General features: G+C 40.8%; 2 protein-coding genes and 1 non-coding gene across 9 annotated transcripts in view; all 3 read right to left on the reverse strand.

Moving 5' to 3' along the window:
* The window catches only part of SUPT16H (SPT16 homolog, facilitates chromatin remodeling subunit), a 34,669-nt gene extending 16,952 nt beyond the window's left edge, over positions 1 to 17,717 (reverse strand). Inside the window, exons 1-6 of the mRNA XM_059913801.1 lie at positions 17,203 to 17,717; positions 3,717 to 3,809; positions 2,514 to 2,684; positions 1,711 to 1,863; positions 1,001 to 1,147; positions 425 to 576 (exon numbers count right to left, since the gene is read on the reverse strand). Coding sequence (XP_059769784.1) covers positions 425 to 576; positions 1,001 to 1,147; positions 1,711 to 1,863; positions 2,514 to 2,684; positions 3,717 to 3,809; positions 17,203 to 17,268 — 782 coding nt within the window. The 5' untranslated portion in view covers positions 17,269 to 17,717. The remainder of the gene's footprint in view (positions 1 to 424; positions 577 to 1,000; positions 1,148 to 1,710; positions 1,864 to 2,513; positions 2,685 to 3,716; positions 3,810 to 17,202) is intronic.
* An 819-nt stretch (positions 17,718 to 18,536) lies between these two features.
* The window catches only part of CHD8 (chromodomain helicase DNA binding protein 8), a 56,888-nt gene continuing 49,941 nt past the window's right edge, over positions 18,537 to 25,483 (reverse strand). For 6 of the 7 annotated variants that reach the window (XM_059913804.1, XM_059913806.1, XM_059913803.1 and 3 more), the window contains 7 exons: positions 24,735 to 25,454; positions 24,368 to 24,519; positions 23,789 to 24,091; positions 22,835 to 22,948; positions 22,468 to 22,647; positions 21,954 to 22,070; positions 18,537 to 19,514 (listed from right to left, as the gene is read on the reverse strand). In XM_059913804.1, coding sequence (XP_059769787.1) covers positions 18,948 to 19,514; positions 21,954 to 22,070; positions 22,468 to 22,647; positions 22,835 to 22,948; positions 23,789 to 24,091; positions 24,368 to 24,519; positions 24,735 to 25,454 — 2,153 coding nt within the window. In that variant the 3' untranslated portion in view covers positions 18,537 to 18,947. The remainder of the gene's footprint in view (positions 19,515 to 21,953; positions 22,071 to 22,467; positions 22,648 to 22,834; positions 22,949 to 23,788; positions 24,092 to 24,367; positions 24,520 to 24,734; positions 25,455 to 25,483) is intronic. The other variant, XM_059913808.1, reaches the window with a different exon arrangement.
* Positions 23,143 to 23,252, reverse strand: LOC132361445 (small nucleolar RNA U6-53/MBII-28). Its single transcript, XR_009501733.1, has one exon. It is a non-coding gene; the product is annotated as a small nucleolar RNA U6-53/MBII-28 (small nucleolar RNA).

Genomic DNA, 25,483 nt, shown 5'->3' on the forward strand with positions numbered 1-25,483 from the left:
CCCAGCGGCTTGTGGGATCTTAGTTCCCCAACCAGGGATCGAACCCACGTCCCCTGCATTGGAAGGCAGATTCTTTACCACTGGACCACCAGGGAAGTCCCCTCTTTACAGTATTTTTTAAAAATTAGAAGGGGAATTACATTACGATATATCTAATAAGATTTTTTTTCAACGTTTTACATTTTTCTCGGCATTTTAAATCATCTGGAAAAGGCTTACAATCAAATACTCAAGTAAGAAATGAGTAACTGTAAAATAAAATAAAAATATGCATAGAATAAGACAAGAAGATAATGTAAACAGCAGGCTAATGATTATTCTTTCTCCTCCTACTTTTTTGAATTCCAGAATGAGTCCAAGAAAGTAACAGGCCAAAGGCTGAAATGCTCTGGTTGTTGTTATATTTTGAAACTCTCCTACTTACCTCACCACACTGAACTTGAGGTTATAGTTGCCACCACTCTGAATGATAGGAGGGTAACACATTTCCACAGTAGAAGGGTCTGCCCCGGCTAGGTATTTTTTCTCTTCTATGGCCTTTTCCACAGACTCAGCCAGTTTGCTGTGTCGAACTTTCTGTAAGTATATCCAGAAATAAAACAATACTTACTAGAGAGTGGCAGAGGAGTGTTGAGTTTTTGGATATTACCATTTGAAGATAACATATATCCTGATATCATATAGGATGCTATAGAAGTCTTACGAAGTGGTTTATGCACCACTTAAAGCAAATTTAGAGAATATGTGGAATATGTGTACATGTAAAGCAAATTTAGAGAATATGTGGAATTCACAGCTATTCAAGGAATTCTCAAGTGAAATACTGGGTAACCTCCAGAAACCACAGTGCAGGTTTATAGTTATTTTGAAAGAGAGCTGGCACAATTACACACCAACTTATGTATCAAAGGAAGCCGAACACACACCAAAAAACGCTGCATGGGAGAGACTTACTTCTGCTTCATTAAAACAGTAAAAAGACGCCCCCCTCTCTTTTCACCTCATCTGCATCGACTATTTCCATGACTCTTTCCTTGAAGAATTTGTTGAAGACCTCAGAGGTGATGCTGGCTGCTTTCTTCATTAGATTGAGCTCTCCATCCTCCTTTACAGCAATGGTATAGGCCACAACTGCACTGATGTCTATCTGCAGTCAAAGCGATAAACAGTTTCTAATATGCAGACACAGAATTGCTAAAGAAATATCTCTCCCCCAAGTCAAACATTATCAGTGATGATATTTGGTTATTTAATAGCAAACTACTCATCAGCAGTCTGCAGAATATCTAAATCTCCTCTTCTTGGATTGAATAAACATCTGAAAGAGCTCTTTACCAGGTCACTGGTGTATTCTAAGAGGCATTAAACTAATGTATCATTTAAAATGTAAATATAAATGTCTCTCTCTTGAGGTTTCCATAAAGGCTGAAGGAAGGCAGACAGGAAAGAAAAGAAAAACAAAACAAAATTTTTTTTGGACAAGAGATTTTCCTCAGTTTCCCTCTGAAGTACCTGAACTCTCTCCTGAATGCCTCATTCCTAATTGGAAAGTAAAACTGGCTTACTGCTCAGCCGAAGGGAATGAAAAATGGAAATGTGAATGAATATATAGCTTTCCCAAAACAAATTCTCTGCATTATCTGTTATGGAAGCGCCTCACAATTTTGTCTTCTCAACTCTCAATGTGCCTATTTCCAAGAGTATTCTTACTTTGTCAAAGCCCTCTTTGTTGAGGCAGTCATTCCAGCTCTTCATGAACTCTCCTGGGAATTTGTCTTTGCTGAACACTCCAATCTTCTTGCCATTCTTGCTTTCTTTAATGGCGTCAATCATTTTATCAAAGCTGCTCTTATTACTTTCATTCTATCAGCGTCACAGGGAGGAAAAGGGGTTCAGTTTTAGAATTAGACATCTATGTTCCACTAGTACTAGGCAGAGAATATTCTAAACTACAGAAAGAATAAATTCTATTTCCCCTTCTACTACCTACTTCTTTAGGGCAGACTATAACACACCAAAAGGTAATGCAAAATTTCTTTGGATATCTTTATATGCTTAAGTGAAGTACCATATAAACTGAGAAGGCTATTCTCTTTCTTCAGGAACAGCTAAGAAACTCAAATACAAAGGTGAACAACATTTTGAGAAGAAATCTTCTCAGAAGAGAAGTGGGCAGTATAACAAAAAAGATTACATTTGATAAAAACTGGAAATGAGGTATGCCTCATTTTCCTTAAGGATATTGAAAGCTATTTGTTCTAATTAAGGCACTCAGATTAAAACAAACAAGTTGACAGTGTCCTCAAGAATGGATAAAGTTAGTGTTCACCAGAATTTCATAACCCATTTGTCTTACTGCAGAACTGATAGGACTATTGAACTCTTTTCTTCCTGACTAACACATGACAGTCAGCTAAATCTTCCCCTGTATTTTTTAAATTCCTAGAAGGCTTTTCTGTTTATCACTTTTAAACATTCTTTCACATTTATGACACTTTCTTTATTAGTCTGACCTTTTCTCGTATGAGCAGTGTGATGGCAGGGGCTCCATTAGCATTCTCATTGCCCTTAGTGTTAGCAATCTGTTTCAAGAACTCCACTTTTTTCTTGCTGGCCATAAAGATGATTTTGTCATCACAGAAGACCATGATAGTATCAGTTAGTTCATAACCAAAGAGCCATGTCTATGGGAAAAGACAACAGCGTGTACAGATACAAAAAAATTAATGTACTTACACAGAAATATTTATAAATTAAGGTATCTGGAATAAACTTCCAAATAATCTTGGAATGGGGGAACCTGAATGTAGATTCAAATGAAATGAGATTGGTCAGGAGTTGACAATTTATTGGATAATAAATTGGGTACCCAGGAGTTCAATGTATTCTTTTATCTACTTTTATTTGTTTGAAACATTCCATAATAAAGACCATCAAATCATTTGGATAATTTGTGTTTATAGGAAATATATTACTGTTTAGTAGGACAGAAATGCATAAAACAAGAGACAGAGAAGCACCTCAGGGAACTGTGCATTCTAGCTCCCCAAAGATTGCTAGTTGCCTACCAATTACTCACATCTTCTCTCTCAAAGAGACTCATGACCGTTAGCTGGGCAAAATGCTCAGCACAAAGACCCTATTTCCCATCCTTTCTTGTAGCTAAGCATGACCATTAGATTAAATTTGGGCCAATAAGTTATAAGTAGAAGTATTCTGTGGGACTTCAAGCAAGTCTCTTTAAAAAAGGAGGGAGGGTCTCCCATTTTATCCCCTCTCTCCATTCTTTTTGCTTGGAATGCAGATATAAGGGTGAAGCTGCAGCAAATTTTGCAAAATGAGCACAAGGGCTATACTCTATGGATGGCAGAGTAGAGACCGGGAAAAAACCTGGGTCCCTGAAGACTATCTAAGAGAAAAAGCAGTGTTTTTTTTAACCCACTGTTATTTAGATTTTTCTGTTATTTAAAGTTAAATCCATCCTAATTTATATACTTCTCTTCTTTTTTCCTTATGTTCTAAATCAGTGCTGTTCACTGAACTTTTTGTGACAGAAATATCTATATGTCCTCTGTCTAACATGATAGCCACTACTGAGTACTTGAGACTTAGGACTGAGGAGTTAAAACTTTAATGTGGCTAGCGGCTACCATATTGAACAGTACAGTAGCTGATTCAATGACTCTCAGGGCTAAACACAGCTGTAAATTTCTCACCTGTAAGGCAGTTGATTTGGCATAAACGATTTCTTCATCAACACCCACTGATACAACAATGGCATCAACGTTGGCATACTCATCTTCTCCTTTCTGAAAAGTAGAGTAAGTAATTTGTTCATTTTCTTTCACACTAGCAAAATAGGAATATAAACTTCAGTATTTGCCCAAGATATGTATAATTTTTTCCTAACAGAAATTCTAAGTTTAAGGTACATTATTTGCCTGGCAACCTCACAGCCATCACTTACTCTACTTTTAAAACAACTTTCTGAGACAGAATTCACATACAAGTCACCCACTTTAAGTGTACCGTTCAGTGGTTTTCAGTGTATTTAGTTATGCAGTTATCACAAATTTTAGAACATTTTCATCCTCCCCCCAAAAACCCATTAGCAATAATTATCCATCTCCCCCCCAGCCCTAGGCAACCACTAAACTCATTTGTCCCTAAGGGTTTGTCTATTCTGGGCATTTCATATAAATGGAATCATAATATGTGGCGTTTGTGTCTGGCTTCTTTCACTTAACATGCTTTCAAGGTTCATCTATGTTGTAGTATGTATCAATACCACATTCCTTTTTATTGCTGAGTAACATTCCATTATGTGGATATACCACATTGTATCCATTCATCAATTGTTTGATATTTGGGTTGTTTCCATCTTTTGGCTACTATGAATAATGCTGCTATAAACATTCATGGAAGTTTCTGTGTGCACATATTTCTCTTGAGTATATATCTAGGTGAGGAATTGCCGGTTATATGGTAACTCTATGTTTAACTTTTTGAGGAAACACCAGACCGTTTTCTAAAGTGCCTGCACTATTTTACATTCCCAATAGTAATGTATGAGGGTTCCACTTTCTCCACATGCTGACCAACACTTATCTTTTTTATTATTTTATTATTTATATAGCCACCCAATGGGTATGAAGTAGTATCTCACTGTAGGTTTGATTTACATTTGCCTAATCTAATGATGTTGACTGAGTCCCCATTCACATGATTCCTGATGACCTGTATACCCTTTCTGGAGAAGTGTGTATTCAGATCCTTTGCCCATTCTGTAACTGGGTTACTGCTTTATTACAAAGCTTTAAGAGTTATTTTTATGTTCTAGATATAAGTCTCTTACCAGATATGATTGGCATTATTTTCTCCCATTCAGTGGGTTTTCTTTCACTTTCGTAATGATGTTGTCCTTTGAAGCACAAAAGTTTTTAAATTTAAAGAAGTCCAAATTCTTTTCTTGTGCTTTTGATGTCATATCTAAGGTGGCTTTGCCTAACGCAAGGACATGAAGATTTACCTATACTTTCTTCTACAACAGTTTTATAGTTTTAGCTCTTATATTTAGATCTATGACTCATTTTTGAGTAAATTTTTGTATATGGTGTGAGGAAGGGGCCTAACTTCATTATTTCGCATGCAGATAACCATTTGTTCCAGCACCAAGGCAGTGGCACCAAACTATGTCCTTCACTATCATACACTCATAGGAAAAAAAGCCAGTTTCACTAAAAAATGTCCTTGACACAGTAAAAATGATTATTATGAAATTCTAACCCTTGAGTATATGTCTTTTTAATATTCTGTGTAAAGAAATGGGAAGTACACACAAAGCATTTCTGTGTGCAAACTGAAGTATGATGGTTGTCTCAAGGAAAAGCACTTGTATAATTACTTGAGTAACAAACTGAACTAGCCATTTAAACAGAGTTGGGCATCTGGCATACATTTTCTTGAAAATGAATTAAGTGAGCCTATCACTTCAAGGAAAACAAATGACAAACATGTTGTCAATGATGAAATTCGAGTTTTCAAGCAAAAATCAAAATTTTGAAAAACCTGTACCCACCATTGTGAACTTGACAGCTTCTCTACTTACTCAAGACTTTTCTGATATCGGTGGTGATATTAACATACACGATTCTCCAATATCATAAAATGAAATGTGTACATTTACCAGATCTGTACAACTGAGGGAACCAATATTTTCCAAATAAGCAACGCATGATATTACAAAATCATCCATGGGTAAAGGATCAAAGGTGCAAAACAGACCCATAACTTGAGTATGAAAAGTTCACTGCTGTGGTTTTAGATTCCACATTACAACTAACTTTCAAGAGATTACCACTTCCAGACTTTTAGTGTAGTAATAACAAAGAATATCCATAATTATCTGAAAAGGTTATTAAAATTTCTCCCTTTTCCAGCTTCATGTATGTATGAAGCCAAATTTCTTTATGTACTTGATACAACACATACAAAGAAATACTTTGTGGGGACGTGAATAATTTAAGAATGTAAAGCGGTCCTGATATCAAAGAGTTTGAGAACCACTGTGCTATGATTCCTACGACATATATTAACACTAACTCTGGCATCAAATATTCTCTCCTCCCCAAAATTTTGCTACATGCATTCCAACTATGGGATTTTGTGGCACTAGAATTACTAGTACCTTGATAACCCCCCAAAATTAGCAACAGGTACTCCCCTATATTTAATGCTTACGTGTTCTGGCTACTGACATACATTTCCTAAACATCTGTCTACAAAAAAACACCACTGAAACTAACCAAAAAGTCCCTTTTAGTATTTTTTGATACTTGAAATCTTGGTTGAGTCAAAATTTTTTAGCAAAAAAACACGTACGAAAATACAAAATACACAGTAATAAATTTTTAAAAAGTATATGAAGAGGGACTTCCCTGGTGGCACAGTGGTTAAGAATCTGCCTGCCAATGCAGGGGGCACAGGTTTGATCCCTGGTCTGGGAAGATCCCACATGCCACGGAGCATCTAAGCCCGTGCGCCACAACTACTGAGCCCGCGTGCCACAACTACTGAAGCCCACGCACCTAGAGCCCATGCTCCACAACAAGAGAAGCCACCGCAATGAGAAGCTTGCACACCACAACGAAGAGCAGCCCCCGCTCACGGCAACTAGAGAAAGCCCACACACAGCAACGAAGACCCAACGCAGCCAAAAGAAAAAAGTATATGAAGAATATAATTATGTAACTTAATCATTAATAATATGGGAAAACCATATAAAGGGATCTCAATATAACTGAAAATAGGGAGAGAGAAAAAAAGACCCACGTATTCAGCTTTTTTATGAAGATAAGGGAAACAAATCCATCAAAATCTCCAGGATTTCAATGAATATAAAATGCCTGGTTTTCCACTGCCCATCAAAAAGTTAAGAGGATGAATTCTAATTTCTCTTGGAACCCATGTGCTTTGACCATTTCATAGAATATTCTTGATTGATTCTTTACAAACACCAGTGGGCTCTAACATCAGAAAAAATAAATAACAGCAGAATTTAATATCTAAAGATAATAAATTTAAATAAAATTTTTCTTACAATGTGATTCAATGAAAAGGATTACAGTAAAGCCAAACATTTTCACAGCAAAATCTGGGGCACTACTTTGTATTTTCAAACCTTATGAGGAGTACAAATGCCTTATACAGGTTACATCTGCGAACAGTCTTCTGAAACTGTGGGAGATTTTTAATAATCTGCTTGTAAAACTTACATGATAAGTTACCAAAGTAACGTTATAATAAAGTTATATATAATACTAAAATATTTTCAGATTAACTTGTGTCTGGAATTTGTTCTAAAATACTGGAGTGGGGGTGGGGGACTGGCAAAAAGAAAGAGAAGCCACAAGGCTGGCAGCCGCTGCCCTAGGGCCAGGCCTACGGTCAGCTCCAGGTGCTGGCTGTTAGAGGCAGCTGGGGCTCAACTCTGCTGCTTAACCCGCTCCAGATTCCCACGTGACCTCTTCTGCTGGGGAGGTCTTTAGGACTCAGACTTGAGCCCCTGTCAAATCTGGACTTACGATTTCTGTGCTCCCTTTTCTAGATGAACCATTTTGCAGCAGTGACCCCTGGTGTGCAGACTCTCGACATCCACCAAACCCTTTCCGTCTCCAAAGCCTGCCACTTTCCAGTCTGTCTGGTCCACTTAACACTCAAGTGTTGCTGAAACAGGTGTTTCAGATGGGAACAGTATTTACTGAGAAAGCACTTTCTGTATGTAATCTACAATCCTCACGATAAAACTTTAGCTGTAGTATGCATCATCATATTCAAAACCCCAAGTCAAGACCTAACACACTCAAAACTCCCACATAAATACACAGGCAGTTCTCACACTAATGATGATTTAGGCTTAAAAAAAAACAACAAAAAAAAGGTGCTGCAAGTCTAATTAAAATACACATATTAAGTTTAAGATATATTTTTCATTAGGATACAATTATTATAACAGGCAAAGTTATACTTTTTCTGTCATCTCTATCTCTTTCAGTTAACAAAACAGAGGAGAGAATATTTTCATTAGGGTCCTTAAGATAAAGATGAAATTCTTTGGAAGGTTTTTGATTTTTATCTATAAGGAGACCTAGGGTCATTTGACACAATTTTCCGCCTTCTATATTTAGAAAGACAGTATGCTTCAGTGGTAAGGGCTCACTGTGAAGCCAGACTGCCTGGGCTTTAAGCCATGACCCCACCACTTATTGTGACCCAACCTCTCTGTGCTCCAGTCTCCTCCATCTTCACATCTATAAGTGTTGCTGTGAGAATTCAATGAGCTAATGTGTATAAGGTACTTAGAATAGTGCCTAGCCCACATTAACTACTATATGTTTCCCGTTATTATTAAAGACTGAAATGTAGAAGAAACAGGCAGAACACTCTTTGACATAAATCATAGCAATACTTTTTTTGGATCTGTCTCCTAAAGTAAAGGAAATAAAAGCAAAAATAAACAAATGAGACCTAAGCTTTTGCACAGCAAACCACCAACAAAATGAAAATAAAACCTTCTAAATGGGAGAAAATATTTACAAATGATATGAATAAAAAATATATATGGGCTTCCCTGGTGGTGCAGTGGTTGGGAATCTGCCTGCCAATGCAGGGGACACGGGTTCGAGCCCTGGTCTGGGAAGATGCCACGTGCCACGGAGCAACTAGGCCCGTGAACCACAACTACTGAGCCTGCGCGTCTGGAGCCTGTGCTCCGCAACAAGAGAGGCCCGCGCACCGCGATGAAGAGTGACCCCCGCTTGCCACAACTAGAGAAAGCCCTCGCACAGAAATGAAGACCCAACACAGCTAAAATAAATAAATAAATTTATTTAAAAAAAAAAATATATATATATATATATATATCCAAAATATATAAACAGCTCATACAACTCAATATCAAAAAACCAAACAACCCGATTAGAAAATGGGCAGAAGACCTAAATAAACATTTTTCCAAAGAAGACACACAGATGGCCAAAAGGCACATGAAAAGATGCTCAACATCATTAATCATCAGAGAAATGCAAATCAAAGCCACAGTGAGATACCACCTCACATCAGCCAGAATGGCTATCATCAAAAACAACACAAGTAAATGCTGGCGAGGAGGTTGAGAAAAGGGAACCTTTGTGCACTGTTGGTGGGAATGTAAATTTGTGCAGCCACTGTACACTATGGAGGTTCCTGAAAAAACAAAATTCAGAACTACCATATGATCAGCAATTCTACTCCTGGGTATATATCCGAAGAAAATGAAAACATTAATTCGAAAGGATATATGGGGACATTAGCTCATTTAATTCTCACAGCAACACTTATAGATGTAAAGATGGAGTAGACTGGAGCTCAGAGAGGTTGGGTCACAATAAGTGGCGGGGTCATGGCTTCAAGCCCAGGCAGTCTGGTTTCAGAGTGAGCCCTTACCCAGTAGGCATATACGGGGTGGTGCAATGGTTAAGAATCCACCTGCCAGGGCTTCCCTGGTGGCGCAGTGGTTGAGAGTCTGCCTGCCAATGCAGGGGACACGGGTTCGAGCCCTGGTCTGGGGGGATCCCACATGCCGCGGAGCAACTAGGCCCGTGAGCCACAATTGCTGAGCCTGCGCGTCTGGAGCCTGTGCTCCGCGGCAGGAGAGGCCGCAATAGTGAGAGGCCCGTGCACCGTGATGAGGAGTGGCCCCCACTTGCCGCAACTAGAGAAAGCCCTCGCACAGAAACGAAGACCCAACACAGCAGTCAATCAATCAATCAATTAAAAAAAAAAAAAAAAAAAGAATCCACCTGCCAATGCAGAGGACACGGGTTCGATCCCCAGTCTGGGAAGATCCCACATGCCGCGGAGCAACTAAGCCCGCGCACTACAACTACTGAAGCCCACGCACCTAGAGCCCGTGCTCTGCAACGAGAGAAGCCACCGCAATGAGAAGCCCAGGCACCAAAACAAAGAGTAGCCCCCGCTCGCCTCAACTAGAGAAAGCCCGCGCACAGCAACGAAGACCCAATGCAGCCAAAAAGAAAAACATATATATGCACCCCAATGTTCATTGCAGCATTATTTACAATAGCCAAGATATGGAAGCAACCTAAGTGTCCATCAACAGATGAATGGATAAAGATGTGGGGCGTACGTGTATACACACACACACACACACACACACACACAGGAATATTACACTCAGCCATAAAAAAGAATGAAATTTTTCCATCTCCAACAACATGGATGGACTTAGAAGGTATTATGCTTAGTGAAAAAAGTCAGAGAAATACAAATACTGTATGATATAACTTATATGCAAAAGCTAAAAAATAAACTAGTGACTATAACGAAACAGACTCACAGATATAGAAAACAAACTAGTGGTTACCAGTGGGGAGGGACAAAATAGGGGTAAGCGGCTAAGACGTGCAAACTACCATGTATAAAATAAACAAACTATAAGGACATATTGTATAGCACAGGGAATACAGCCGATCTTTTATAACTATAACTGGAATATACCCTTTAAAAATATAACCTAAAAAATATTACAATTTAATAATATCAATTGTGCTTACATTATCTTTATTTTTTAACAGCAATTTTTTATTTTTTGGAAAGTCACACAATTGTCCATTTAGAGTGATATAAAGTATGTTCTCTGGATGTATTAAGGTTAAAGAGTTTTTTGGAAGATGAAAAGAGGACAGAGAGTGGTAAATGACTAAGTGCCTGACAAGCATTCTCAGCCGGAAGATGTTGATGTTAAGTGTGCGTATCTCATAGAGCCCTAATGGGCTCAGGGCTTGGGAGGCACCAAGTATTAGAGAAGGGGAAAGGGACATATTGACAAGGGATAAGTTCAGAGCTAAGAACAGAAGGTCTGGTCAGCAAGCTTAAGTCCCCAGTTCTCGGAAGCCCTGAGACAACTCCTAATCCTTCCACAAAGAGACTTAATTTATTCTCTGGAGAAAGGAGCTCTAGATACTAGGCCCAGCAGAAGGCAAGTACTAAATGCTGAAGAATTAAATGAAAATCTGTTTTCTGAATGACAACAACTGCCCCAAAGACAAGAATTAGAGGACTCTTCTTTGAGCATCACTGAATTCAGAGAAAATACTTCAGATACTGTCAGTATCTGGGGGTTCTCCATGGAATAAGCTAACCTATTCACGCTATTGTAACCCCTTCTCTACTAGTTGAGAGACCCTGTTCATGCAGAGCTTCCCACCAGTTTCTTATTACCTTATTCTTAATACAAATGGGTAGCCAAGCCTCATTTTGATTTTTGTGAAGTGTCCTTCAGGTAAGAGAGAAAGCAAAGAAATCCAGAGGAAACAGGCATGGCCGAGGACAGAAAATAAAAATCAAATAAAACATCCCCTATAAGAGAAATAAATATAGTACATCCATGAAACGAGAAAAGAATAGGGGACAAAAAAGAACTTAGAAAAAAAAAATTCAATAAAAAGTGGTAAAATAAAGTTAAGAAACAGTATCTGGAAGTAGAAGATAAAGAGACAGGAAATGAAATGGAAAGATAATAAATTTAAGCCAAAAGGTCTAAACATTACTAAATCGGAATTTCAGGGGGAAAATAAACCAGATCACTGAGGAAACGGGGAGAAAATGATCAATGAATGCAAAATTCCAGCACTGACGGATGTGAGTCTTGAGACTAAAATGGCCCCCCACTTCCCAACTCAATGCAAAGGGGGTGGGGGGGAAAGACTCATACCAGGGCAGTGAAATTTCAAAACACAAGGAATAAAGAGATGTTTTACAGAGAACAATAGGCCACATATATTGGAACAGGAAATAGAATCACATCAGCCTTCTTCTCAAAAATAAGACTGAGGGGCTTCCCTGGTGGTGCAGTGGTTGAGAATCTGCCTGCCAATGCAGGGGACACGGGTTCGAGCCCTGGTCTGGGAAGATCCCACGTGCCGCGGAGCAGCTAAGCCCGTGAGCCACAACTACTGAGCCTGCGCGTCTGGAGCCTGTGCTCCACAACAAGAGAGGCCGCGATGGTGAGAGGCCCGCGCACCGCGATGAAGAGTGGTCCCCACTTGCCGCAACTAGAGAAAGCCCTCGCACAGAACGAAGACTCAACACAGTCATAAATAAAATAAATAAATAAAAAGAACGTGAATTTCTTTAAAAAAAAAATAAATAAGACTGAGAGCTTGAAGGCTGACAAATAGCTTCAAAATTCTGAGCAGAATTCTCAGAGATTTTCAACCTTGAATTTTATACCCACTGAACTATATTAACCAAAAGTGGAGACAGAATAAAACTTTTTAAGACACATAAGGGCGCAAGAAACATCTATTCTCTGTATTCTTTCCTAAGAAGCTCTTAGAGAAATGCTCTAATAAAAAAAAAAGGAAAAAAAATCAAGACATGGACTGTAGGATACAGGGGACACTGGAAAGTTCCAAGGTTCAACAGGCCTAGAGAGCAACCCGTACAGATAGAGCAGAATAATGTAAGGCTGAGTGGGTGGGTGGGTGGGTGTTGGTGGTATTTAAAAAACAAACACAGAAATAATAAAATATCTGATGAGTGTGAAAATTTTAGAATAAAAAATTGATGAGATTATGACAGATATGCAGGAAAAAAATTAGGGCTAGGGACATTTAAAAGAGGAGAGAAATTGAAGTAATCATTAATGCCAGGAAAAATGAAAAACTGCAGAGAAAAGGAAAGGTAATTAATTGTACTCTACTGCTTCGCCCAGCAGTGAAAATAGTTGCATGAGCATAACAATGTAAACTGACTGATTTTACTAAAACTTTTTGGGGAAAAAAACTTATCAAGAGGGATGGATATGTGATAAAGCAAGTATGATAAAATATTAACTGTGTAAACTAGGTGGGGGTACATGGGTTCTTACTGGAAATTTCTTTTACCTTTCTGTATGCTGAAATTTTTCGTAACTGTGTCAAGAAGAAAATTTACAGGAAGTGTCAGGAGGTAGGGAAGCTGGAATGAATATGATGGTATAAGAGAGTTAAATTTCAATCCTAACCTACCAAAACGAGTTAATATCTACAACTGATAAATCAAGAAATAGCAGTATATAAATATTACTTCAAAATATGAAAGAAAGTGAATAACTGGAAAGTAGGTGCTTCTGGAGCAGGTGACTGTTTTTTGTTAAGGCTTTTAGAACTATTTGGTTTTTTAAAACCTATGTATGTATTACTTGATTAAAACTGATTTTTTAAAGTGCAAAGTAAGTAATATAAGTGGTAAGGAATCGGCAAAAATTGTGAAGGTGGTATCTGAATGATAAAAGTTGGGGAAATACTGCAGCAGAGGAACAACTATTTTCCTTTGAACCAAAGGGGTACTGTATTAAAACACAAAACATTTTTGAAGTCTCTAGTTATAGCTAAGATACCGATCTAATTCATCACCCAAACCGAGACAGTTCTGAGAATAAAAAAGTATGCCACTAATTACATATGTACAACAGGTGAATAGTTCCAGGAAAGGCAGGAATTAAGATCATCCTGAGTACAGTCTCCATAAAAATCTGTTCAAACCAAGAAAGGAATGCATGAGAGCTCAGAAATCAAGTTACCATCATTCACTGAGTGCCTACTACATGCCAGGCACTGCACTTGGTAACAGTGATAAAAAATAAATAAGGGACTTCCCTGGTGGCACAGTGGTTGAGAATCTGCCTGCCAATGCGGGGGACATGGGTTTGAGCCCTGGCCCGGGAAGATCCCACATGCTGCAGAGCAGCTGGGCCCCTGCACCACAACTGCTGAGCAACCCCCGCTCTCCACAACTAGAGAAAGCCCGCACACAGCAACGAAGACCCAGTGCAGCCAAAAATAAATAAATAAAAATAAATTAAATAAATAAATAAATAAATAAAAATTTGAGTAAGCAAGAATAAATGAATCCTAACCTGCCCAGGCATTTACTTCCATCTAGCTTTCCTCTTCACTCAAGAAACCAAAGCATTATTTAAACCTTTCTCTAGCTCACGCCAGAGATAAATGAGCCATAATGAACTGAGAGGGGTAGAGAAGCAAGCCGTTATCTGTTGAAAGTAGTATGGAAATTGCCCATATTTTAAAGAACCTTCCTAAGCCACAAAAGATTACTGCCTAGTCTTAGAGAGCAATCCAGAACAAGAAACTTGTCCACAACAAAAATCAGCAAAGAGCCAGAAATTGCCACTCAAGAGAAACACTGACACTATAGGTTATTAGTTTTCTCCACAGGCACAAACTTCCTTTTTGAGGCTGGAGCCACTCACTCCTCAATCCTGACCAGTAGTGCAGCACCATATGAATGAATGCAATGGATCAGCATTCCTTTTGAAAACAGCTGCTATTCTGATTTTTTATGGAACTCTTTTGGGTTAAAAGGCAGATGACTGAAGTCAAGGTTCACACACACGGCAGCATGTCCTAATAGGTAGGTCTCAAATGAGTTATAGGTGTGCATGGATACAGTATTCCCTCAGCTCTCAAAGCAGCTGGGACCCCAGGATGGTGGGTAACCTATCCCCTTGTACCCTATGCAGTACTAATTCTATCACTTGATTAAAAACAATCACAATCATGAAAAGGCTGGGAAGCCCTGAATATGGACCCAGTAAATATAAGAAGACAGAGGAGAAGCCCCCAGCTGACGCTCATGATCCAATACCATCACCTGGGGTTCTCTAAAGCAGAACAGACAGGTGCTGCAAACCCTTTCTGCTCGGAGCAGTTCTCATTTAAAAAAAAAAAAAATGAGAGGCGGGCTTACCTGGTGGCGCAGTGGTTAAGAATCCGCCTGCCGATGCAGGGGACACGGGTTCGAGCCCTGGTCTGGGAAGATCCCACATGCCGCAAAGCAACTAAGCCCGTGAGCCACAACTACTGAGCCTGTGCTCTAGAGCCCGCGAGCCACAACTACGGAAGCCGGCGTGCCTAAAGCCCATGCACCGCAACAAGAAAAGCCACCACTATGAGAAGCCCGCGCACCGCAACTAGAGAACGCCTGCACGCGGCAACAAAAACCCAACACAAATAAATAAATAAATAAATAAAAGTGGGTGTGGAGCCCAAACTAATCTTTTAGTTAATTTTTGTCATAACAGAGATTTCTTTGCAGATGGGAGCTGACAACACATGGCTTGGGATTTATATAGTTAACTTCAAGTTATTCTCATTTCAATGCCAGTTTTCTTATTCAAAAAAAAAAAAAAAAGTGTAGAAAAACAAATATAGCTTGCACCTGTACATTTCACTATTTTCCTGCTGCAGCTAAGAGGATAAGCAACCAGAACTTATCCCAGAAAACTATGATCTTTGGTTAAGCAGATCAGAATCAAAGTACTGCAACCTGGAGCGACAATGCATAAAGAAATTCTACAGGTGGGTTCTAGGCATAGTTATTAAAATTTACAGTTATAAAAAAGCAGAAAGTCTATTCAAGTAAGATTTTTCATAATGATACACCACAAATTTTGCTAATGAGTACATTTTTATACTGATTTGGCTTGTAACTTTGTATCACCAAGATCTTATTGAAGTCTAACATGCTCCTTTCAAATGACAGGAGGGCCAAGATAAATTTTAATGATTTTTGAGAAGCAAACAAAAAAATGGGGGCCAATAACTTTCATGGATTTAAAGACTGTCATTTGACATTAAGTTTGCCAATCTGTCTCCAGGCCTCAAGCTTTTCCTAGTTTCATGCTTTGCATTCACCTATCATGTAGAGGAGCTTTGAGCTCTAAATTAATCTTAGCTTCCATACATGGTCTAGAGAGGATAATTTGATAAACTCTGAATCACTGGGACTAGAAGCAACCACCACAGCAAAGGTGTGTAATTTTGGGGTCTATGGGTGGAAGAGAGGGCTTTTGATTATTACTTGTACAATAGTACTTTAGGAAATATCTGGGCATTTAGAAAGAGTTTTTCTAATACGGATCACATTCAAACTTTAAAATGTGACAGTGAGAGAAACTGTAAAAACATCTGGTAGAAATTAACCAATAAAAAATTTTTAAATAAAATTTATGTTCGGCATTTGCCTAGCATAGAGTCCTTATTTTTGCTTCTCATAAAATGCAAAGAACCCATTTTATTTTCAATTATCTAATGCATTTATGCTCAAAAGATGAAACATGCACAGGTACCTTTAATATGAATGGTAGGGAAATGACCAATTTTAATAGCTTAGTTTTTAGAAGATCAGTTTGAAAGGCAATTTACAATGCTGAAATCAGAACTGATCATTTTTGTCAGGACGCTTTTCAGATTTGAAAAAGTCTTCATTAGTTTTATCTTCCCTGAATGACAGAGTTCAGAAGCCAGACTTAAGCTAGATAGCTCAGAATGCACCACGGGATGCAATCAAATGTTTGAATTGATAACTTACCAGCATAAAAACAAAATCGTTAACTGGGGACTTTTTCAAGCAGCAAAAATGCCCAATCCCCAGAAGACTGGGAACTGCAACAGCTCTTTTTCTAAACACGTGCCCCGGATACTCAACCAAGGAGGAAAACTAATGAGGTTTTAGGCAACACATCGTTTTTTGTATTAACTAAAGCCTGCAGGTTTTCAGCGTTAGGTTTCTGTGTTGCCCACAGCAGGGCCTAGAACATGAGGTGGTTTCGCGTGAGCAGTATTTCTTTTTTTAACTCCAGCAACAGCCCCGCAAACGATAAACGCCAAGAGCCCGATTCACATTCTCTTGGACCCTCCATCCATCCTTGACGAAATGGTGGTAATTCTGGCGGGACCTGGGGCGCAACACTGTGGTTCTGGGAGGACAGAGCGAGTGCGTGGGTGTGTGCGAACACTGCAGGAGGGGGCAGCAAGACTTGATCACGGAGTGGGAGGGAAGGATGATGATGCCTCTCCTAGGGCGGGAAGAAACTACGAGAGGTGGTTGTTATGCATGACGGGGGCTGGCACGCGGGGAAGATGGTGGTGGCCGCAGGGCAGGGTGATTGCCGGGGGGATTCCCTGTTACTGGGCGGCACTCGGAGCCGCCTGCGGTGAATGATCTTGGAGCAACTAAAGCGGCGCGACACTGAACCCGGGAATTCCCGACGGAAAGGGGAAAAAAGGCGCCGAGAAACTGGGTTATTATGGGATGGCAAAGGGGGCTCCCTAGGGAAAATTACGGGATCTATCTCACCCTCCAATTGCTGTACAGTCTCTTCACTCGCCGGTAATAAGCGTCTTTGTCCAGAGTTACAGCCATAGCCACAGACGCCGCTCCTCCTCGGGTTCCGAGAATCACGCGAGGTCCCGGCTCCGCCACCCTCTCTCGGCCCTGGAATCCCGCACTCTCCCAGTGACCCGGAAGTATCGACCTCAAAGATGCCCTTTCCGCTTCCGGGTCCCAGCAGCGCTTGGGATTCTTTTATTTTTTTTTTTTAAATCCTTCCTTCGGAGGTAGGGGGAGGAGAGGATGGAAAAGAGTGGGGAAAGCAACAAAATATGTAACGGAAAAAGAGTCCAGATTTTCGCGGGGTTTTCTTGTCAATTTAGCAACAGCCGCACGAGAGTCGACGTCGTCACGTGACCCCCTGCACCCGCTCTTACTCTCTGCCAGGCCGCGGTTTCCAGGCGCTCGAACTCCTTGCCGAGGCGGCGGCGGCGACCGCCGCTGGGCACTGCGAAGGAGGCGGGAGTCCTGACGTGCCGGCCCCGCCCCACACAAGCTGCCGCGCGCGGGTGCAGTGGCCCCACCCAAAGGAAGGGGAAGCGGAAAGAGCGGGGTCTGGCGTGGGGTAGGAGTGGGAAGACTGCAGCGTAACTCGGTCCGTTCCTCTCCTAGAAAAGGTGCGGAAGTAAAAGCCTCTGCTGCTTCAGGGCTGGAAGGATCCTCGGTGCCAGGACGCTGGGTCAGGGGCTCCGGGCGGACAGAGCTCAAACCTGGGAGAGGAGCCCACCCTGCCCGTAAGACTAAACTAGGGCCGGCGCTACAGGGGAAGGGCTTCGCCATAGAAAGGGAAATTAAATGCCCAGGCTTCATTTGAGCGCTAGGGTGATAGGGGAAGGGTCAAAGGAAACAAATGGCTTGAGGGAATTTATAGAATGCCCCCCCCCCCCGCCAAGTCGTGACCGCGTCCTTCCAGTTAGCCAGTCCCCTTGCCTCAGTTCATGAAGTGACACCATTCTTACGGCTTCCCCAAAGCACCGTTATTTCAGTTAATTCGAAACAAAATGTACGTGGGTCTTGACGACATTCTTCCTTCTCATCTCTTCTAAGAACTTGGAGTTTGAATCTGGAACAACATTTTGCCTGACATTTAGCTTAGATCGTTTCCTTGCCTTTGGTAAGGTGGAGAGCCTAGGCGTATATATAACCCTTTAATGGAGTACGGATGACTTGTCTGCCCTATCCAACGTAACTTCGCATGAACAGTAATGAACTTTAGGAAAGTGATGTTGAAATTACCCATCGTGAACATCAACTCTTAATATATTGGGTTTGAGCAAATGTAGAACAAGGGAAGAGTGGGAAAGGATTAACTTAAATTTATTAATGCCAAGGGGAAGGAAGGTAACAGTTCCTGACCCTCCAGCTGTATCCACAGTTCGGTCAGGAACAGGCTCTGCCAGAGGCTAGTGCCAGCGCTACATAGTCTGTGGTTAATGGAGGTGTCTAGGGAGGGGTGAGCACATCAGCTGCTCTAGTCTCCTTTCCTTCCCCAGAAGTGAGGAAGTAGTCATGTATTGTTTTAGGAGTTCCCCTGCCCAGCCAATCCTCTCAAATTTGGAAGCAATCAGGTACAAGTTTTCTTTTTCCTTTTCACCTCCTGGAGTCCTGGGTTTCCCCACATCTCCCCTGCCCCTCCCACTTTTCCACAGTCCAAGGGCCAGAGTAAATGAAAATACAGCAGCCACCCAAGCGATGGGGAGCATGATGGGGCTTCAGTCATCACCATCTTCGCTGGAGTCTGAGTTGGCTGGCATCATAGGATCATCAATGAGTGAGAAGTCCCTTTCTGAGCTATCATAGCCCTGAGATAAATCATCATCATCATCTTCATCCTCATCGTCCTCATCCTCCTCAGGTTGCAGTGGTGGCAACCTCAAGGCAGTACCAGAGGTGGTAGTGGCTGGTGAAGAAGGGTAGCCAGTGGCTCTCAGGCCTGGATGGTGATGGTGGTGATGGTGGGGGTGGGGGTGGTGGTGGTGGTGATGAAGCATGGTGCTGGAGTCTACATGAGGGGATGATGCTGCACCACCCATCACAAACGGCATAAAAGGCAAAGACGCAGAAGTGGCACTGCTGTGACCCAGAGATGACACAGGCTGCAGGCCACTACTGCTGTGTTGGAAGGTATTATGCAGAGACAGGGACCCAGTGCCTCCACCCTGCATCAGGGCCATCATCTTAGAAAGGTCTGGTCGCATCCTGCGGGCCCGCTTCTTGCTGCTGTCCGGTGCAATAGGCCCTGGCAAAACCCGGTTGAACACTGTTTCAGCATGATGACCCTGGGAGGAAGGAACAGAACATAGTAAAAAGAAAGGAAGAAAAAAAAAAAAAAAGTCAACGGAGTCCTAGCATACAAATGCTTTTTCACTGAATCTATCTTTAGCAGGGGCAAAACTAGTCAGATGAGGCTTGATGGTAATGGGGAAGAGGAAAAGCAGGATGTAGCTGGTTGAAGCATTATAATGCTGAAGCCAAGAGCAAGGATTTGACACTGACACTCATGTGAACCAGAGCTTTGATTTTCTTCCATGACTACACTGTACCTTTACTCCAGCCAACCATTTCAAAATTACTCACCTTTGTAAATAAGCGGCCTGAGTACGACAGTGAATGAATCAGTACTTGCACAGTATGCTTTACTGATGGCAGGCTGTTCACATGATCTTACCATGTGAAGTACAGCACGACAATATTGACATTTACAATACTATCCTTCATTATTGCGTCAGAGTGGGGTAAACTCAAGATAGACCAGATTAAGATTCTGGATGTCTGGAACACCAAAAAAGATTATGGAATAGCTCCTTACCAAATTTACTAAAGTACGTTTTATTCCACATTGATAAAAAAACTTACATATCTGCTGAATTTTAAATTGCTTCATCTAGATGGTCTCACTATAAATTTTGTTTAAGTTCTCTGAAGCTGGAACTTATTACTTTGCTAGACCTAAGTACAGTACTGGGTAAACTGGCAATAAACTCAGACAATTAGTACCTGTGTCTCTGGACTTGCCCAATCTAAGCCTGACCTTTCTGACCTGGAGAAAACAAACATCTCAAAACTCTATTTGTTTAGGCTTTAAAATGTCACTATAACAGCACCAAATCACTGTAGGGTCCGGTAATGATATAGTGCTAGATACGCCATCAATTCTGCAGTAAGAATTCTGTACTAATCACATTATAATTTTCTGTGATTTCCTATGATCTTTTTTCTTAGAGTTATCAACTGACTATAAAGAAGTGCAGGGAGGGAGATGCAAGAGGGAAGAGATATGGGAACATATGTATATGTGTAACTGATTCACTTTGTTATAAAACAGAAAGTAACACACCATTGTAAAGCAATTATACTCCAATAAAGATGTTTAAAAAAAAAAAAAAAAAAGAAGTGCAAAAGTACTTGAGGTAAAAATAGGTAATCCTGGAGGAAAAGCCTTCCTTACAGGCTGCTCTATAATGTTAAATTCAAGACAGAGAAGGTATCAGCCTCCTCGCCATCAGCCTCCCGTATCAACCATTCTGCGTATTACACCCTTGGTTCCATGGAGGCCAAGAGGGAAAATTAAAACACTCTTCCATGGTAACAATATTTATATGAAACCACTTTCACCAATATAAAAATAATAAATAAGCCTTATAAATTCACCTCACAAATAAATATATATTATGTGCAAAATAATGTTCTTCTCAGAATTTGTTAAATGCAAAAGACAGATATTTTTCATTTGGAAATTAATTTTGTTAAAAGATAAACCATGTGGTTTTATGTATATATCACATACATATAAAGATGTATACAAAAGATCAAATGGGAATGATTAGATAAAGTGAGTAGACAAAGTGCTAGTCCATTTTAAATGCTTACCAAACCAAACCATGATTTGTATATGTTTATGTTTAAACAATATGACTATTGTCCAAAGTAAGGCAAACAGAGCCAAGAGAAACTTTTGCAGTTATATTTTGATGGAAAGGATTATGGGTTCTTAATCCACCAAATCTATAACCATGATAAAAGTATAAGTACATCTGAAAATAATGGAATTAACTCATGACCAAAATTGTTATTATAAACTAGAAAACATGATTTCCTGTCTTTTTCCATTACTGGCAATATTATTAGTGGTTCTCAACCTCTTGTACGTTAGGAAACCCCATGACTGTTTTCTTTAGTAGGTCCCAAATCACTTCTTTTTTTTTCTGGCTGCATTGCATGGCTCGCAGGTTCCCCAACCAGGGATTGAACCTGGGCCCTCAGCAGTGAAAGCGCAGAGTCCTGACCACTGCACCGCCAGGGAAGTCCCCAAATCACTTCTAAAATATATAGAATCATAACACTTTCAAGAGATTATCTACTCCAAAACCCTCAACTTTTCAGGATACGCAAATTGAAAAAGTTAAAGGATCTGCCTAAAATCCCCTAGTCAGTAGAACAGCAGGATAAGGCCTTGAATTTTCTAACACATCTTACTAATTCTTACATTTTAATATGCTTAAAGTGCTAAAGTTAGCTTTTAGAATTTTATGCTCTTCTAGAGATGACGATGCCACAGGACTGTAAAAATACCAATAAAAATACTCTGGTTTCTTTCTTTGTGAACCAAAGATAAATTTTCTCAAACATACGCTGGAAAAAAGATAAGTAACATTAAATAATTTCTCTAGTCATATCTAGTGTGGGAACAGAGTGGTAATACCTCAAGTCTCACTCACCCTTTTTCCATTCCTAGAGTTAGCTGTCTGTACTGGTTCCATTCCCAAACAGTTCAATTCTGCCTTATTATTTTTTTTACATCTCTGCCACTTCTGTTTTCTGCGATCCTCCATATACTGCAATAGAAAAGCTGCAGTTATCCTAAAGGAATAAAAAAATCTTCTCTGGAGTAATCATTAAGGTACTAATGTCTACTTTGACCATAAATGCTTATTGTGTGGATAAATTAAGGATTAGTCCTACTGGAAAACTGCCATGAAGCAGACTTCTCCAAAAAAATTAGGTCATTATGTAATAGTTCAATGGTAAATATTTACCTAGCATTTAGTTTAACAAGTACTGTAACATTATTTTGATCCTCACAACTCTGTGAAGTAGGAAGACTAAGTATAATTACTCTTATTTTGCCGATGGAGAAACAATGACATAATATATGGCATGCTTCCTCCCTCTCACACAGCTTAAATACCAAGGGAATGACTTTAAATCTTGCTGCATAGAACTGCCACTCACCGCTAGAAATCGGGGATCGACAGCGAACTCTGGATGACCCTGTAACCACATCTCCAGTTCAGCCCGGCGAGGGGCATCCTCACCCACCAGCAAAGTCCCATCCACCTTATTGATGACAGGGATCCGGGTCTCCAGGTCCACATCAAGGTGATTAGGCTCTTCCATGCACTCCACCTCCAGCTGCAAACCCAGAATCCACCCCCATGAGCACATACTCTTCTTTTGGGTAGGGAGGGAGGGGGAGCAGAGCCAATGGTAGGCATAAAATAATATCTTCTACTCCCTCAATCCCAACTGCCTTCATCAATTACTGGGAACAAAAATATTTTATCTAGTCATCATATTAAAGACTTTCTCTATCACTTACCTCAACTAGCTTCTTTCTGTTCCCTTTCTTCTTATGAAAAAGAGGATGTCCATCTCCCATTACTCCATTAGCCATCAACTTGTGCTTCTGGAATGTTAACTTCAATCCTTCCTCCTAGGAAGACAACCCACCCACCCAAGACATCATATGGCATGTTTTTAAAATAAAAATCAAGTTTAGGGGGACTTAGGGTAAGGGTCATCCTCTGGTTCAATGCTGGTGAGAAGAAAGGCCATTGACTAATGGGTAGAAATTAGAAATACAAGAAGACATATATTTTTTCCTTAGATTTCATTTCTTGACCTAGTGCCCCTCAGGTAGATTTAAGAGAAGTAGAATTTATCTCAACAACACCCAATGCAGGGAAAAGATCCCCTACCTGGTGTCTCAGTATTAGCATGGCAACTCATCACAGGGGCAAAATCCTGATATTTCTGTCACATACTAATTTCAAAAAATTTTCTTATTGAGTGCTTAATGACCAGCTGCTAGGGTTCATTAGGGAAGAGCATCAGGAAAAATAAAATTTTCCATCCATAAAACAATACTGATTTAATTTCAGTAGGAATGATTCCTTTTTATTTTTAACTTAATAAGGCCCATAATACTTGGGCATCACTTTAATAGCTTTTCCACAGTTTGATTTCAATTTTTAAAAACTAGGTTTCTAGGCTCCAGAAATGAGCCACTCAAAAGAACCCTTGTGTCAATTAAATTTCTTTTAAAGATACGGTTTCTTTTAATCTAGTCCTCAGGAGATACAAGTCAAGATAAGATCCCTTCCTTTAGTGCAGTGACTTTTCCTAAATGGATCTTTGTGAGCGCTAACTTTTTTCTTCTCCTCTCATTTTTAAAGTCAGTGGACCAAACGAGCTTAGTATTATGTTCGGACAGCTAGTCAGCAAGAATTACAGACTCCTTCCTCACTTCCCAATGCCTAGATGCTCAGCTTACATCTTTGATCTGAACTGTAAACTCCTTCTCATCCATGCCTCGGCGAAGTTTGGTGAACTGAGCTGCCGCTGTGGTGACTGCGGACACTTCCTCCTCTGCCATGGAAGCTGCGCTGCTACTTCGTGGTGTGGGGACCGGAGAGTCACCATATTCTCCTGGAGTCAATGAGGGACTGTCTAGCAAGTGGTTGCCTGGCCCCAAAATTCCTCCTGTTACCATTTCTTGGCTCCGGCGGCTAGAAGGCCACTTCCCTGAGAGTACGGCCTGGCAGACGAGGTCAATACGGTTTATCAGGACACGATCCTGAGTGGGGAAAAAGAAATCAATTAGGGCCTGAGTACTAGCTATGTGATCCTGTGACAAAAAATAGTTTCATCATTATCAGGATAAGTAAAATCATAAGTCAGACTGGAGGGAGGTAAGAGTATCAGATCTCAAAGTCAACTGGGAAGAATTTCACGAAAAAAACACATAGCACTAACACAATCAAAGAAACCCAGAACCATCTATTATTCCTTGTTCTCTGTATATGTCACACTGTATTTTTAGACTTGACATGTCCAGGAATGAGGCTGTTACCTTGGGCCACTCAGAAGCTCTTTGTCTTTCTTGTAGCAGCAGCAGCTCAGGGGTCATTTGTTCTCCATCTTCATTTGCGAATCCATCTTGGGACATAGGGAGGGACAGGAGACTTTCTTCATCATAGAGCTTTGAGCGGGACCGGTCAGCAGCTAGAGAGCATACAGAATGTGTGAGCAAAGGTGGAAGAATAAAGTTATATAGGAATGTATTACATGGGCTTTAAATGAAGGCCCTAAGAATAACAGATCTCCTTCGATATTCTATCAAATCGAAATCTGAATCTCAGAGGATGCATTTAGAAAAGAAGGGAAAGAGCAGGGGGGGGAACAGGGAAGAGGGCCAACAGCCTGTCACATGCACTCACTTAGCTTCTCTTCCTTCTCGTCCTCACTCTCATCAGTGCTGGAGCTGGAGCTGGATGAGGATGAGGAAGAAGAGGATGATGGTGACAGCTTGCTCAAGTCCAGCTCAGAGTCTGAATCATCCTCATCCTCCAGTTTGACTGGTGGAACACTCCGGGAAACCAGAGGGGTAGTATCAGAGGGGGCTACTCGCATCTCATAGTCTTGTGGGGTTGGTCGGCTCCTGGCCACCACCTCATGCTCTAGCTTTAAAGTCAGACTCTCCAGACTGGGGACCTGGGCAGCTGTCTCCTCAGGTGGCTTTTCAACAGGAGCATCTGGGCGCAGGGGCAGTGGTGAGGCAGTGCGCGAGGTATACTGCTGGTGTAGCAGTGGAGTAGAGCAGCGTGATAGGGATGGAGCTGGTGCTCCTGCCTGATGGTTCTGCATATAATTCATACGGGCAGCCAGAAAAGAGAAGTCTGGGTCCTGCATGATGTTGCAGTCTGTTTGGCTCACCCCATGGCGGGCTGCCCCTCGCAGAAGCTCCCCATCATGCCGAACGGGCTCCCACCATTTGGGCAATTCAGGACCTGGAGGCTGACATAGTGCCAGCCGATCTTCCAAAAGAGGGTGGCATAAAACTTGTTCCCGTAAGCGCCGAAGCAATTCAATACGGTAGAGAGTCCGTGAGGCCCTTTCCTCAGTGATGGGCTCAATGAACAGATTAGGGTCTGGGGGTTCTGCAAGAGATAAGGGTGGAAGAAGAAAT

The sequence above is a fragment of the Balaenoptera ricei genome, chromosome 2 (assembly GCF_028023285.1).
Source record: "Balaenoptera ricei isolate mBalRic1 chromosome 2, mBalRic1.hap2, whole genome shotgun sequence".
Lineage (NCBI taxonomy): Eukaryota > Metazoa > Chordata > Mammalia > Artiodactyla > Balaenopteridae > Balaenoptera > Balaenoptera ricei.